Source organism: Cyanistes caeruleus, chromosome 1, assembly GCF_971803275.1.
Source record: "Cyanistes caeruleus chromosome 1, bCyaCae1.hap1.1, whole genome shotgun sequence".
Classification (NCBI taxonomy): Eukaryota; Metazoa; Chordata; class Aves; order Passeriformes; family Paridae; genus Cyanistes; species Cyanistes caeruleus.
Window position 1 is genome coordinate 90,460,879 of NC_141701.1, and position 16,998 is coordinate 90,477,876.

Sequence of the window (16,998 nt, forward strand, 5' to 3'; positions counted from 1 at the left end):
AAGTCCAAGCAGCAGGGGCATACCCTTTCCAGTACCCTGCCAATCCTTCAGTACCCTGCCAATCAGGTTCAGAAAACCTGAAAAGAGGATAAAAACATATTTGTCTCTTGTTCATTAAAATAAAATGAACAAACCAAGTGTAGACTCCTTTAAAAATGGCTAGCTTGGGGAATAAAATATCTTACTGCTTTCTAATTTATTGTTTCTAATCTTCACATGTTGGTTTTCTCCACATTTCTCCATCTCATCTTAAAATTACTGCATTTGGTGGAAAGCTTGTGTCATCTGTCCAGGCTCATTGAAACGAACATTTCTCATGAAAATTTTATTTTTGTGAAAATGCCAAATGGAAAAGGGTTTTGAAAAGCAGGAATCTTAAAAAAAAATTAGTCAGGAACAAAGATCTATTTTACATAGCAATCCATTATATCCATGGATTAATTAAATATATCCATGGGTATATTAAAAAATATGCATGGATATATTAAAAAATGCTATCCATTTTTTTAAAATTCAGTTTGGCCTGCAAGGACAGTTGAACAGAACACTCTCCCTATAGCTGATCTCCAGAAGTAACAAAAATAATGCAAATAAACAGTGACATTGTACTCAAAAGACCTTAAGAGTCCTGATGTTGTTTTAGTTCTGTTCTGGCCAGATTTCTGAAGACCTTGCAAAGAGGGAGAGTGAAAAGATGCTTCTGTCAGCACTGACCACATGGTCCTCCATGCACTGGAGGCTGCCCCTGGGACTATGCCCAGGCTCTTCACCACACCAGGGGCTCTGGGAGCAAAGTCTCTTGGCACACAGTTAGGGGCAGCTCAGGAATCTCTGCCAGGCACTCTGCACCCCTGCACTTGGGTCACTTTGTCCTTGACAGCTTCCCTTGCATCACTGCCTGCCCTGGATGATGTGGCCACCAATCTATTTGCTTTCCCAGGCCATGACACTTGGTCCTCTGCTCCTCCTGTGTTTCCAAAGGCATGCACCAACATTGCTTCACTTGGAGCAGGCACGTGTGAGTGTGATGACTGTGCTGGCCCAGACACTGGTGAGAGGAAGCCTGGTCCTCCCTGGATCTCCCTGCCTGGAGCTGCTCTGCCCTGGGAGGAATGGGGCAGCACTCTGCCCTCTTTTGCCTCAGGGGTGTGTGACCATGCTGCTGACCTTGCTGCCTCTCTTTACACCTTCCAGTGTATGGCAGAGCTGATCAGTCCCAGCACCATCAGCCAGGCAGCATCATCCCTCAGCTCCCTGGCTCCTGAAAGAGCAGCCAGTCAGGCAGGCTGGAACAGGAGCTCCCCAGTCTCTCTGGAATGGAGAGACAGCCGACTAGCACTGTGTTGACTGAAGGGTGACCAGGTCACTGTCTCAGCTTCTGGACAGCAGCACAAGCAAGCATTTGCTCAACACCAGAGCTCTACAGGTGCAAATTTCACTCTCCTGAAGATTTTCCATGGGGTCTCTTGATTTGAAGATCTATCCAAAGGCAAAATCTGGGTGTATTGCTGTGCTGAATGGCACTATGGGTGGAGGATTTGACTGTAGAGAAAATCGTGTCATTTCTGCTGTAAAACGGACCAAACTTATAGATAAGATGTCAGTATAAACTGTTCCTGCAGGTGCAGAAAGAGTCACACAAGACAGTCTTGCTGTACTGTTTAGTTAGCTGATAGATGCTTTGCATGTAGTAAAAGGGATGATGGATCCTGCCTATACAGGAATGGTAATAAAGAACCATTGGACAGCTGGGTATGAGAATTAACATTTCAGGTAACACAGTCGTGAACACTGTACTGTTTTTCCAGCTTTTTAAAAGGCTGGTTTTAAAAGCTTTAAAATCTGTAATTTTTGAAGCATGCACCCCTTCCAACAAACTGCTTTGAAGGTTCTGGTTATTTCAGAACCCCTTTTGCCTTCTCAACCAATGGCTCAGTTTGTTTTTGATAATATGTCTGTCCATGCTAGGATGTACTTCACACTATGACAGTGTTTGGAAATCTCTTGCACACCACCAAGCCCACCTGCCATTGTGTGGTGCCACACCACTTTGTTCCTTTTGAAAAGCTTTCCTGGAACTTTTTCTAAGCTAAAGGCCTCTTGGTTTGCAAGCCGGGTTGCAAACTTGTTTTCTGTTCAGGCTGAAAATTTGCCTTTTAGCAGCTTCAGAAAGGAGATTTTTCACCTCTTCAATTTCCTAGGCATGTAATAAAGTCTTCTAGCAGAAAAAGTAGTGTAGACACGTCTACTGTCACAGTGCCACTATACACACATAAGAAATAAAACACTGGGCTAATTAATGTTACTTTTTGTTGAAAGCCGTCTTCTGTGACAGTCCTTCCCTGAACTGCTGTAGGCCTGGGCAGGTCAGGGCACCCTTTGGCCTCCTGTCTCTTCCGTTTGTTGCCAAAGCTTTTTGAAACTTTCTATAAGGTCATTGGCCCAGAGATGAGAAAATAGGTACAGCACCAGCCTACATCCCATGATGTGTAGCTGTGATCCCCCAGAGCCCTGAGTGAAAATGTCTGGACCCATGTATGCTGCAGTCAGGGCTTCCTGCTCGGACATACTTTCATAAAATAAAAATATATGGAAATACAAAGTCTTGTGTCCAGCAAAGTCTTTGGGATCCTGTCTCCTAAAGCAGGGTTTTAGATCTCTCATAGAGTCCTAGCATCACACCAATGCCAGCAGTTATTTCATTGGAAACTAATGACCTAAAAACTTTACTGAATTTGGCCTACTGTTCCTATTGGCTTCCTGCCCCATGACTATAATTTCTAATCAGTTGTAATTTAAAAGACTTTTTATTATCTTCATGGGTAATCACAAGCTTACAATTAAATGCAGCATGTAGTTTCCAAGAAAGAAGAACAAAATATTTCCCGGTAATGACTACTTGGGGACTACAAGAACAACCAAAAATATTCAGAGCATGTAAAAACACAAAACTGTAAAAGATTTTTTTTTTTTTAAGTAAAATTAATTGGATGAAGTTGAGCAATGAAAAAGGTAAGTCAGTATCAGGAAGGATGTCCTGGCACTCTATTAAATTGCAAAATAACCTCCTGATGGAAGGGCTCAGAAGCATCATTAGTCTCATTCATTTAGAGCAAGACAAAGAAAAGCCATGAATGGAGCAATGATGTTTCTGGCCATAGAGCACCACAAGCACTTGATTGATGAATGATGAAATACCCTTGTATTGAACTTGTTGAACTTGTGGAACTGGTGTAGTGGTCTGTACTTCACCAGTTCCACAAATGCCCATTATACTCCCATTTGGAAAGGAGGAGGCTGGGTTACCTGGAGCCAGAGCAGGAGGACCTGAGAATGCAGGTCCTGCTTTGTGAAGAACAATGGAACAGCCAGGAGGGGCACTACCAAGGGTTTGGCAGACATGAAGCATTTCCTTGTCACCTAGTAGCTTCAAGGCCCTCTTTCATGTGTCATAAAATCCTCTTTCCCTGTAGGTGGCTGTCAAGCTTCCTGGGAAAGACAGATTCAGAGGATATCAAGCAGAGACACCAGCTGTTAGGTAAGATAATGCACCTGATGCTTTTGAATTGCCAATGGAAAATAAATTTCTGTGTTGCTCCAGAGCCCTGTCTAGTCACTTCAGGTAACTGAAGCGATGAAGTTTCCATGGTTTCTCCACAGATGATCTACTCCTTAGATTCCCTGTACAGAATTGATCCCAAGTTCTCCTTTGCTCAGATTTACTACTCAACACCCAATTAACATTCTTTATGTCACATGGTTGTCTGATTACCGTCGCTGTTATGTAATTGGAGTAACTTAAACAACTGATGCCAAGTGGATAAGGACATCCCATTATCTCACTTATAGTCATCTGAAGCATTGCACTGTTGTCAGGACCCTCCCAGAATGACTGTAGGCAAGAACTACCACAAAGATTTTATGAGAACAACTCTCTGGCTGCCACCTCAGCAGCACCTAAGATGCAGATGCATTTAAATATCTGCTCCATGCTCTCAGGTGACCAAGACATATGAGAGAGATAGCAGGCAATTAAAATTCAGTTTATAAGTGGGAACAATGGTTCAGCTACATGGATCACTTCAGAAAGAAAGTTGTTTTTCAAGAAAGCAGCAACACAGTATACTTCAGCAAACCATAAACTCTGGGGTTACCATGAGAAGACAGATTGCTCAAATCAGTGTTTTTCAACATTAACCTTTTCCTTCTGGAAAGGTCAGTTCATGCCTCCACTCCACTGAACATGGGAACTTAAGTGCTAGAATTAATGCATCTTAGGAGCAACCATCCCAAGAGAGGGCCCTGTCAAAGCTATAACAACATAAAACAAGGGGATTTGTGTGTTTTTTCAGTCTGCCACATGTGGCTTTTACAGCCACTAGTATAGTGCTCTTTTGGAAATCTCTTAGTGATAGCACACTTAATTCGTTCTACATTTAGCTTACCACTTCTCAACAACTAATAGAGGGGGAAAGGGGCCTTGGGGTTTTTTTAGCTACAGAAGTAAGCAGAGATATTATGGTACTGCAGAGCAGCTCACACAGCATCTCCACACCTTAACCATACACCAGCATCCTAGATTTGTGAAGATAAAGTGATGGCAGATTGGAGGCTTTTATTCCAAGATCTTTGCTGAAGTTTGGAAACATTTTCAACCTTGAATAAGATTTCCTTATACAAATGGTTATTAGACAAATAATCCCTCATTTCCTCATCTAGGAATGATCTTATTTAATGTCATTATGTTGTTGCTCCTACTAACAGAATTAAAATGCATCAAGCATCCTCCAGATTTGCCAGCAATGACCTATTTGCAAATTGGGCTCTGTGGCCATTATGTTCTTGCACACATAAGAGGCAACTCTTTTAAAATGTGGCCTAAGATGATGATATTGGGAAACTGTTTATAAATATACATATACATAATATAAATATAAAAATATACATGTAAAATATGTAAAGGGTCTCTCAGAGAAATGTTCCTCTAGAAACTGTAACTTAATCTTACAGACAACTGTAAGTGTAACTGAATCTTACTGTTACTAAGTGTACTAGTCACTGAAATTACAGGTTTTGAGTTTCCAGGTTTTCAGTTATTCCACGCCATTGAACATTTATGGCTTTGTAACCCAAGGCCTCACTCAGAGACACAAGGCAGCACAAAAAAAGGAAAACAGCACAGGATGTGAAGGCTCAGGAGCACTCTGATAGCCTCACTGTGCTATCCTCCCCTCTGCTGTGACAAGTTCCTCTCTGTTCCCTGAAATATTCTGGATAAATCCATGAGATTTGTTGATACTGGATGTATTTTTTGACTCACTTAAAAGATTAAATTTTTTGAGGTAAAAGAAAAAACCAAACAAACCTTTCAACAAGCACATATTAAGGTTTGCTACTCTGGGCTAGGGTAACTTTGAAAAACATGTATACAACAGTTTACTTGTAATATGCCACACATATCCTATATTCTGTAAGGTCCATGTAAATATCAACTTTTTCAACAAGTATCAGGAGCCACTAAGTGATAAAGAGAGAAGGGCATTCCTAAAACCAGCAAGAGTGCATAACAAAGTTCTTGTTATCTATGACTATTTGAAATTACTGCAGTGTCTCCTGTTTGCTATGACTGTTTAAGAAAATGCCTTCTCACCAGAGGAAAGCCCAGGCAGCTGTAAACAAAATCCTCAGTTGTTTTAGAACAAGTTAAGTTTGCACTTGTTCTGAGAAGCTGAAAAATCAGTAAACTAAAAGGAAAATCATATTCTTCTTTGTTGAATCTAGCTTGCGTGATCACACAGACAAATTCTTAAGATATTTTGAGGTTAGAATACTCATGAAGATACAATCAAGATTCTGTCTGAAACTTGGAGGCAAAATTAAAGCAAAGTTATTTGGGGGAAAAGGAAGAAAAATTTATAAAAAGGAAGAAAAATGAGTCAGAGGGCAGAAAGATGATGGACCATGTTTGTTTAAAAATATGCCAACTGTACACAAGGAAAAATGTGCTGTGAAAAAAATTGTACATACAACAGTTGGCAAGAGTTTAATAATTTTGAGTTCTCACTGGACAAGTAAGCTAAGTAATTCAAGGCACTTTCACAGCTATTGAACTTAATTTATGAGCTTAGATTGCTGATCTTGCATATGGTTCAGGGAAATCTGCACCAGTCCATATCATTATCACCTTCAATTCTAACTCTCTTACAGTTACAGCAGTTTGGGAATGTTCAGTGTGAAAATTAAGTGTTTTACAAAAGCAAAGCTGGTGAGATTCTGTCTTTACACGTGATTCTTCACTCTTCAGTCATTGCTGCCTTTGTTTCTAATTATCTCACATTACAGAAGAAGAAAAAGAATCCAGAGGCAAGTGGAAATCTACTGTGCTGAGTGCTGTGCAGACAGCTAGAGACAGTCCCTGTCCCAAGCAGCAGGAGAAACGGCATCAAGCTTCTAAAAGGTAAGAAAATAGCAAGCATTTAAGAATACTTTGCAGGGCTGGATTGTTGAAAGTTTATGCATTGTATCTACTGGGGCTGCCTCCTTTTCAATTAATAAAGTTACATTAAAATGAGATCTAGTATCACCACATTTGGAATAATGCAGAGCAAAATCAGCTGTGGTGGCGGGGAATGCAGCAGAGCAACTGCTCACAATTGGCACATAAGCATTGGAAGATAAGAACAAAATACTAGGGGATGCTTATCAAAGATCTATAAATATAACCTAGAGGAAAGAAAACTCATGGGGCCATAGCTTGAATCTATAAATACCTTCAAAATATAAATATAAATGAAGGAAGGGAATTACTTGATCTCAGCAGATGCTGAGATGCAGAAGCAGGCTAATGAGGAAGGAGTTGAGACTAAGCTCAGAGCACATTTCTGAATGTTAAAAGCAGCTGGAGCCCGAAAGACTATCAAAGAGGGTACCATCCTGCTAAAACAAAAAATACGTATTCAGTGAGGCATTAGTGGGAAGTAATGCAGGCAGGGTGCAATCTTGCAAAGAGTGGAAAGACAAACTGGCTACCCAAGCATTTTCTAGCTCCCACATCTGCCTGGTGTCAGGAGCGGCCTGAATGGATTCTCAGCCCTTGGGACAGGTGTTTACAGCACTCAGGCTTCTTCAATGTGACAGTAAAGTAGTAGCTGGAGAGCAAATAACCTCAGTGGTAACAAAATAGACATGAAGAAGACCTTTGGAAATCAAAAGACAAACAAAATCCAAATTGACTTGGGGAATTTATGAGAGTTTTGAGGTCAACTTCACCCCAGAGCATCAGGGCTTTTTTTCTTTCCTTTTGTTGAGGAGAAGCTTGTAAAGTACTGACAGGGCCCACAGTCATTCTCACGTGGAGATGCTGTCTTGAAAACCTTGGCTCCTAGGACTCACAGCTGAAAATGCAACATTGCACACAGGACTGGCATTCCCCACGCCTGCCCGCAGATTAGGGCTGAAGGCAGCTTGTTTTGGGCACATTACTCAGGGATAGGGGAGTCTGGGAGTCCCAGTGCAGCATTTGGTTGTGTGGGAGCGGTGTAAGTATCCTTTGGGTTTCTGTCAGTCTTTGCTGGTATTGACAGTTACAGAAGGGTCAGAAGGAAGCTCAGACTTTGGCCTTGTTTGGATAAACCTTCATGCAAGAGCGCTGTTAATGCAACACCCCATGTTATGAAATCACAAACTTGTGGTGCTCCATTTACTTCAGTCCCATTTATTTAAATTTTAATTTCTTCTTTAAATGCAGGGCCTATTATTATATCTGAAAAAACAGGCATATCTATACTGCTATAGGACCACTAACTTACTCAGGTTCTTGTAGTTTTTCACATCTGTATTAGCAACTGCAACATTGCAGAAAGAATTGTCACATATAACACATTCAATTGTCTTGGCTACTGAATCCTGAGTACTGACATTATTTTAGATGTGTTACTGATTAACAATATTTCTATAGTGCAAAATGCCAGGCTTGATAGAGAGCAATATAGCAGGCCCTCTGAGACCTGACAATTCCTAAGCACCTCAGCTTCTAGCATCTTCAATGATTTCCTGAAGACCAAGCCTCTTTAAAGGCTTTGGATCCTTTAAAGCTCAACTAACTATAAACAGCATAGAAGAAGGAATAATTCTCCCAGTTAAGCCTCCCACAGAGACTGTTCTCTGTGCCAGTGTACAGATGAATAGGCTTTGAATGCTAATTGTAACACTGTGTGTACTCTTCCTGAGCTAATCAGCTCACAGGGTACAGACAAGCAACTTTTATTATCAATTCCATTCCAGCACACAAACCCTCCTGAAATGCTTTTCCAATAGCTAATTTAGAGACCTCCCATTGGCTTAGTTCAGGCTGTGGAAGGTTTGTAAACAAGCTGTGTTATTCAAAAGGAATTTGCTCTCTCTCACTGTCTCTCTTGCTTTCTCTCTCTTGCCTAAAGTATTAAGATCTAATGGAAGGAGTTGCCTAAGAGAGGGAAGCAAAGCATGCTAATACCTATTGGCAAAGGCGCATGTTCAATGTCTCCAGAGGTTTCATGTGCAACAGACAAGAAAACTCAGTTGCAGACCTAAGTAGCAGTATAACACTTGCTTTACAGAGTAAAAGAAATCACTGCAAAAAAGAAATTATTTTCTTGATTTGATAGTGGAGCAGTCTTTATCATTAGAAGTTACATAGAAGTTTGGGGTTGTCCCTCACTTTGAAACAAGATATTCCATATATGATCAAAGCACTGATAACCTTCAGATATAAAACCTCTCCTGGGAACCCTGCCAACATGAACTGCAGACAGCATCAACAAGCTGAATGCTAAGGGCTTCCCCACACTGTGTATGGCTGTTCAGATTTGTATGGAACAGGTAAAGAAGTGCCACTAAAACTGAATATTTTCCTTTGCTACAAGTGACCACAACAGCAGCGTGGTGGAGTCATGTTCACATGAGATATTCTCTGCTTTTAAAACAGTAAATGTACTCCTAATCTGTTCAGAAGTCTGTTTTGCTAAACAAAAAGTGCAGTTTCACAGAAAGAAGGCTTCTAATGTTTCTGGCACTGTTCTGTTTTAAATATTTGGGAGCAGACAATGCACATTGTGGAAAAATGAGCTTTCTTTATAAGCTCAAGTGTGTGAATAGTTGGTAACAGTCCTCAGGGGAAAAAGAAACTTCAACCAACCACTTCTCTCACTCATCCCCCTCTCTACCCAAAAAAAACAAACAAAAACCCCCACCCAAAACCCTCCCAAAAAAACCCCAAAACAACCAAAATCTTACAACAACAGCAACAACAACCAGAAAACCAACACAAAAACTCCCACCAGCTGGAGAGAGAACTCTTTGTTTGAGATGCAGGGAGTTTTGTAATTTAACAGTATTCTTACAAAAGAACAAAGATTTTAGTGTAGCTCAAGTGGACTTTCAGAGACATTTTGTAAGTGTTCTCTCCTTGCTGGAAGTTCATTTGATCCTATTGTGTCCATATTCCACTGTAATAAGTTGTTACATTGCTATTACAATCCTGTTCTGAACTGCACCTGGGAGCTGCTGCTGTTACATACCACAGTCTGTTGTGGGGAAAGCTATTTGCAAGCCTTTTAAAATTCCACATAGAGTTGAAGCATGGGCAGACATTTTTCTGCCATGAAATTCAGACACAAAACAAGGACTTAGTCTTTATATAAGCCATTCACCAAATTCCCAGTTTATGCTGAGGGAGAAAAACCACTGAATGATCTGGTCTCTCTTGCAGCTGAACACGCATTTATGAAAGCCACTTAGTTCTTTGGCCACTCTCTGCAATCTATTTTGTTCGGCAGCAGAACCACATTTTTCAAACATCTTAAGGTTTTTCTTGAGCAGCTTTTGAAATGGGAAGTGAAGACCAAATTCCCCTTCTGCTGAAGTTGGTAGAAGACTCCCACTTCCTCAGGCAGCAAGCGAGTAACTCTGGTTCCCACTGACAGTATGATACCTCAGGAAAGAGTATTCATGTCCCACATAAGTGACCCCTTTGTTTCTCATCCACAATGACTATGTACTGTCACAGCAGCTCCTTACACAATACAAAGAGTCTAAAGAGAATTTTAGAATTGCATGGGAATGTCATCTTGTCTTCACTTCAGACAAGGATCTCTTACATACATTTACTTTGGATTTTTCTCGTTAGCAAGGAGATGAAATCTCAAGCATTGCAAGACTCTTTATTAACACACAGTCATGCTCTGCTGCTCACAAGGGAGATGGAGATACCGGCAGCAGGCCCCTTGAGACAGCAGCCTGATTATACAACCTCTGTACGTAAACAATTCCAAATGACTGCTAAGAAGAAAGGACCAGTTACACTTATTAACAACATTTATTAGGCACCAGTAGTGGTTTTGGTGCTCTACAAGACAAACACTGCCCTACTTTATCCTGAAGAACAACAGATGTCAAAAGGCTCTTCTGAAGATGCAGAGAAAGCGACAACTTACAATGTTCCTGTTGGGTTTGGTTTTGCTTTCCACTTTTGCTCTTATCAGTAAAGGGCCTGTAAATACTACCAGAAAGGTGAAGACAGGCTAGTGACAGTGACTGATAAAATGTGCTTTGAGGAAGAATTTGAATGAGAAAAAAGAGGTACCCACATGCTGGGAGATAACAGCAGCCACCAAGAGTGAAGAAAAGTGAACAGTGCAGTGGGGTTGGCAATGATGACTACACAAAAGGAACCAAAGACAGAGATTTGGCTTGGTGAGGTGTTGAGATGAAGCATTTCGTCTTGAAAGAGGGAGCCACAAGATTCAGTGAAGTAAAAACATGTTTTGATTGTCAGGCAGAAGGTTGTTGTAGGAACTGCATTTCTGACACAGCAGTGGGGAATAATGAGGGTGTGTAGAAGGTGGGAAAAGGTTAGAGGTTATCATCAAATGCATGGGACTCAAGATGAAAGAGAATAGGATTATAATGACATTACCTATAAATGTTTAAGGATACAGAACATTAAAATGTGTTTAGGACATGAATAGAAGGAGCCACCAGATGGATGAAGGAAGGGAAGGAAGCAGTTCAGTCATGCTGTCACACATCACTGAAGAAGGAAAAAGGCAAGAAACAGACCAGGAACAAAAGCTATTAGGAGAAAATCAGGTAAGTTGATGGGGAAAACTTGTGACAGAGCCTTTCCATCTTATTGTTAAAGTCAGAAACATTTGGAGGAAGAACAACAACAAGGCAGCTTAGGGAAAGAAATTAAAATCTCAAACGGACTTGATGGGAGCAGTGGGACTTCTGCTTGAGAAAGATTTGAAAAGTCTCTTGGAAATAATTCAGTACAGGCAGTCCCTCTGGCTCCTGAATTCCCTTTCAAGACATTCTGTGGTGGAAGAAACAGAAGCAAGATGCGACCTGTGGTTGCACGAACATCACTCAAGTACCAAGGAGAAAAATTATAAAATGGAACCTAAATAGTTAATTGAGCACTTGTGAAAGTAAGAGGAGCAGGTGATAAGGAGGCCAGGAGCTGCAGGGACACTAGACATGTCCATAACTTATAGGGTGTACCTGAATGGACAAAGAAAGGAGAACAAACACACAAGGAGCACTGAAAGAGCAGTGGCTGGTGACCACTGAAAATTTTGATAATGAGCAGTCAGCTAAGACACAATTAGATTTAGATGAGTTTCTGGCAAAGGATGACATCTCTGATGTCCAAACATGTTCTGGCTTCTTGGTAAAGAAGATGCCATGTAAACACAACTATGAATTTAAAACAGAAAAAGGGGAAAGTAGTCAAAAATAAGGCAGCCTAAAAGCTGTATTTACCAGATATAAGACTAAATACATTGTTTTCTGGCGTCATAGCTGAGAGGCTGCATGGTTTGTCTCTTCCTTTCCATTTTGCAGACTTTGAAAAGAGTCAGCACTTGCTCAAAGGAAATAAGCATCAGTATTACATGTAATCAAAAGACAAGTTCATGCATTTGTTAGATTTACTTCACATTTGATGATGTAAAAGGCCTCTTTGAAGTAATCTATAGGGCAGTACCTAGCAGATGCCACTTTGGCTGAAATCAACAATTGAGGAATCTGGTAATTATAGTCTCGGATATTTCAGCCTGTGGTTCCTGTACCCCAGAGGATACATGAATTACTTCTGAGGAGTCTGTAAAAGCAAGAATCAGTAGGTTCAGATCCTGTGCAGGATATGTATCTTCCGTGAGAAATTTTAAGGAATCTGTAAATTAAAAGGGAATATCCCTCTATGTAGTAGCTTTCAGTGCCTTCTCTCCCCATATCATGTGGCTGACATAGAGAAATATTACATAAATGTAATTAAGCATGCAAGAGTTTCCTCTCTTAAGATTTTCTTTCTCTTCCTTCTTCCCCCAGGGGCATTCCATGCTATTTAGAAAGCATTTGTTAAAAGACAGATTAATCTGTATATAAGATCTTAAGAATGAGATGGACATCTGAGCTCTCCATTATTCTAGAAATAGACCACATGCAGTACTTACATGTAGTCAAGTGACTCAATTTTAATGAGACTATCACTGTGGAGAGTAAAGAAAGTATTTATACTTTAGTCCCCAAAATAATGGGCAATTGCTCCTTTTTCTCTCCAAAACTGCCAGTTTTATCAGCATTTATCCTAGTCCTTTATAGAATTCTCTTACTTCAGCAACTCCAAGGTTGAGTCTGACAGAGAATGAACTGAGACAGGACATTGGGATTTGCTTTCAGAAAAGAGGAAGGTTGTATTAACTATACCAGCAAGTGTTCTACTACTTCCTTTATTCTCAAATTATTAGTTTGCCTGAAAAGAAGGTAGGAGAGAGAAGGTTTGCAGATAAATTGTTTCACATCAGAGGATACAGTTCAGATCAACCCTAGGAGTAGTCTGACGACCATAATAAACCCCACAGTTTTCATCTGACTGTTAATTTCTACATGGCATTCTGCAAGCAAATAGAAGCTGGCTCTTCTTGCTCCAAGCCAAGTAGAAGCCATTAATTTCTCAGCAGGACATACCCTGAGTTCAGTGCCCCACTACTGAATCTGTACAACTGCTAGGTTGTTGCAGTGTGAGCAAAGTGAGCGTGCACTTGCCTTCAAAACACAAGAGAAATGAACTCTTTTTGTCCCTGGGCAGAACTACTTGCTTCTCTGATTATCAGGAAAGGAAAAATACTACTTTTCCTCAGAGCAGTTAGAGAAGGAAAAAAAAAATTACTGGAAAGTGTCTTGAAAAAATGAATATGCATTTCAAGATTAAGAGTTAGATCTTTTTATTATGCCACAGTTTCCCCTTTCTTTTCACAGAAAACATTTTCACTTTGTGCAACACACTTAAGTCAGTTTTGAGCATAAACTAATTGTTCTTTCTTCTTAAAATAGGGGCAATAGGAGGTAGCAAAACACAGGTGTATAACCTTTAAAGAAGAACATGCATTTTGCTGTACACTCTTAACAAAAACTAGTGATTTACCCAAATGCCTGACAGACACTGGACTGTACAAGACAATTATATATTCTTTAATCATGGAGAGCCCTCCAAATCTGTGTGCTTGACCTGAAGGCTGCCAAGGAATGTTTAAAGGAAATATATGTGAGGCAAGATCAAGTAGATGAATGAACATTAAAAGGAAGAAGGGGGTCATATTTATTTAATTTACATAAGTTGCTCCAAGTATGACTTCAAACAATATCACCTTTTTTCCCCACTTTCACAGAAGAAGAAGGGAATTTTTTTTGATTTTATGTTAAAGATGACGCATCCATTGTATCTTTGTCATTAAAAAAACATTTTTCAAGCAACACTCCGTAGTAACTTATTTCTGCTTTTTCCAATTAAAGGGAATGAAAATTCCACATGTAATTTCTTTGTAGGTAAAGGTGCATGAGCCATTGGAAAGTCAGGGAAGCCTGTTGGTGGGTGTAGAAAGTTATAAAATTTTTGCCTATGTTTAGGAGGCCCACCGTCTTCCACAGATAAAGCCAAGAATTTGTAAGAGGGCTCTCTACTGCCATTGAGTTCAGGGGTTACTCAGAGCACTTTCCTATCCAGAGAGGACACTGCAAGAAATAGCAAAGGATGGCATCTTTGACAAATGATAGAATCAAAGAATGTTCTCTCTGGATGGAAATCATACTGCCATTTTCAAAGTTGGAAAAACCTCATAAAGCTCCTCCAAGCTTCCAGTTTTCACCTTTGGATCTAACCAGAATGACTACTGGCAGCATGGGGGCTGCACCTGTGTCCTAGGATTAAGGTGGTCAGTAATGCATCCAAATAGAGGAGACTGCTGTGTACAGCTGGTTACATATTTTGGGTCTGTCAGGATTCACTAGTGCACAGTTGTACTGATCTGAGTACCTACCCAACTACTGCAAAATTACGTCAGAGCACTGTAACTCTAAAGTCTCTCAGAAAACAAAGGAAAAAAAGGCAAAAACCCATTCCAACAAACCTGAGTGCTTCAGTTGCCTGTAAGTTGACTACAAACATCAAAACAGTTTGATGCAGTCTCACAACAAAATGAGTCTGTGCAACCAAAGGCACCCTTTTGATACTGATGTAGCATGGGCTAACCAAAGAACACAATGAACACAGCTGGATCTGGTTACCACTAACAAGGAGGAACGGTCTGGAGATATGGAAATCATGAGTAGCTTTGGCAGTACTGGCCATGGAATAGTGAAGTTCAAGATCCTGACAAGTGTGGGGGAGGACACCAACAGAGTACTCAGGTGAGCAGATTTCAGTTTATTCAGGGGACCCTACATTGGTTCTGGTGGGAGGCACCTCTCAAGGGCCAAGGATCTCTGTGAATTTGATAGACCTCCAAGGACACTGTCCTTTGAACACATGAATGATCTCTGCTGAAATGCAGGAAGACAAGCAGATTCTTCATGAGACTTGCTAAGCAGGGAACTTGAGTTGAAGCTTCGACGTGAAGTGGCAGTATATAGAAGGTGGAAGCAGGGACAGGCTATGAAGAATGAATTTAGAAATATTTTCTGGGCATGCAAGGACAACACTAGCAAAGCTAAAGCTTACTCACAATTGACACCTGTAGGGGGTATCAAGGGTGGCAAGAACCCTTAGTATAAAAAAAACAAACAGTGAAACTGTGGAACCTTTGTTACGTAGGGTATGTGACAGCAAGCCCAAACATGGCTGAACTAATTAACCAATGTCTTCTTTGCCTCAGTCCTCTCAAACAAGATTTCCCAGGCTGTTTAGGAAAAAGGGTTCAAGAGTAACAACTAACAGCAGAAAATGAGGATTAAAAGAAGCACAGGCATAAACTGAAACAAGCGAGCTCCAGACTGGCTGTAAGGAAAAGCTATTATCCCCATAGGAGCAATGGGTAACATGCTGGTCACAAAGGTTTCACAGTCTTCAGCCTTGGAGTTTTCCAACATTCAGCTTGTTAAATCCCTGAGCAATCTGTCCTGATCCCTCAGCTGGCCCTGCTTTGAGCAGGAGGTTGGACTGGAGACATCCTGTATTATCATATGATTTTTCTGAACATGACTACTAGGCTAGCCTCTGCAGCATGATGAATCCTGAAGAGTGCTGCAGCTTCTTTCTTAAAATTGTGCTTTTAGAAAATGAGAACAGAACTTGCATGAAAAAGAAAGGAAGAAGCCAGATCACAGGATCTTATATACCCTTCAGAGCCACACAGTCAAGTAGTGTCCAAGGCACTCAGCTTGCTGGATGTTAAGGGAAATGTGAGCTAAGCACTTCCAATAAAAGACCAAACAGCTGCTGTATCTACAAGGAAGGGAAAACAATATGTAGCTTCTTATTGCTGTGGTATTCATACTTTTATTTCCACTCACAGCAAATTTGGTAATATCAGCAAAATTTATTCTGGATTGCAAGGCTGTGCAAATATCTATATAAATCAAGTGTAGTGCTTGGACTGCTGACAGCTGGCCAGAATAGCTGTCTGTGTAAATAAACTTGGCTATTTCTATACTAGCCACTCATGGCTATACCTCTCTCCTGGCCTATCAAGCCAGATTACCCTTTATTTTATGTTTCTCTGTGTGGGACAAAATCTAGCAGTGGAACAGCCTTTACAGGCAATATAATATGGAAATGATATGCACTGCAATTAAATAAATGTCCATTCTTCCAAGCAAGGTCCATTTAAGAATGCCCTGCTGACTTTAGAAAAGGACTGTAGTTCCTAAGTTCCCAGTTGAAATAATAAATTAACTGTGTGAGTTGTTAAGTTAGCTGGAGAAACAGATTTGTGCAGTGACATAAATTAGGACTTAAAATTATCTCAACAGTTTACATAACATTTGCTGTGCACGAATCCATTGCATGTGGTGTTTAATATTGCATATATGCTTTGGCAGATCCAGTGCAACTTTACAGTGAAGCAAGGACACAACAGACAGAAACTCACCACGAAGCAAGAAATGTGATAGCTGTATTCACATACTGCAGATGCAGTGAAATGAATCTAGGTTTAGTAATTATTTATTTATTTACATGTGGGATTGTTTTGTTTGTTTCTCAGATTTTGGATTAATTGTTTTGCTTTGTTTTGTCCATAGGTCACTATCGCCTAATAAGAACCTAATATTTGTAAAGTACTGAGTACATCACTTGATGTTTTGGAGTCCATTGCCTACTGCTTCTTGCAATGCAGCTGTAGTAATAAGGAGTAAATTGAGTCAGTGATGCTGTTCAAATCAAAATAGGAAAGAGGATAACCTTGCTAATAAAATGGTATGCAAAAATTCGCATGTGTTTCATCCATGTAATTGTAACTCTGAATTGTAACTGTCTGCAGTCCTTATGAAAGATTTAAAGTATTTGAACTGAGGACCCTAAAAGTGCCCAATCACCCTACATAGAAATCTGTGGTTAGAAGACAACATTGCCAGAGAGCATTTCAGAGCCTTCATAACACCTTGCTATATGTTTACCAAGAGGACTCAATGAAGAACTTCAGTAAGCCAAAGACTTGCAAAGGGTACCCTTTGATGAGAGGC

At 40.3% G+C, this 16,998-nt stretch overlaps 1 protein-coding gene across 1 annotated transcript in view; it reads left to right on the plus strand.

Moving 5' to 3' along the window:
- LOC147655731 (uncharacterized) overlaps window positions 1–16,744 on the plus strand; it is a 51,576-nt gene extending 34,832 nt beyond the window's left edge. Inside the window, exons 3-5 of the mRNA XM_086899466.1 lie at window positions 3,474–3,538; window positions 6,343–6,457; window positions 16,558–16,744. Coding sequence (XP_086755592.1) covers window positions 3,474–3,538; window positions 6,343–6,457; window positions 16,558–16,600 — 223 coding nt within the window. The 3' untranslated portion in view covers window positions 16,601–16,744. The remainder of the gene's footprint in view (window positions 1–3,473; window positions 3,539–6,342; window positions 6,458–16,557) is intronic.
- Window positions 16,745–16,998: the final 254 nt, after the last annotated feature.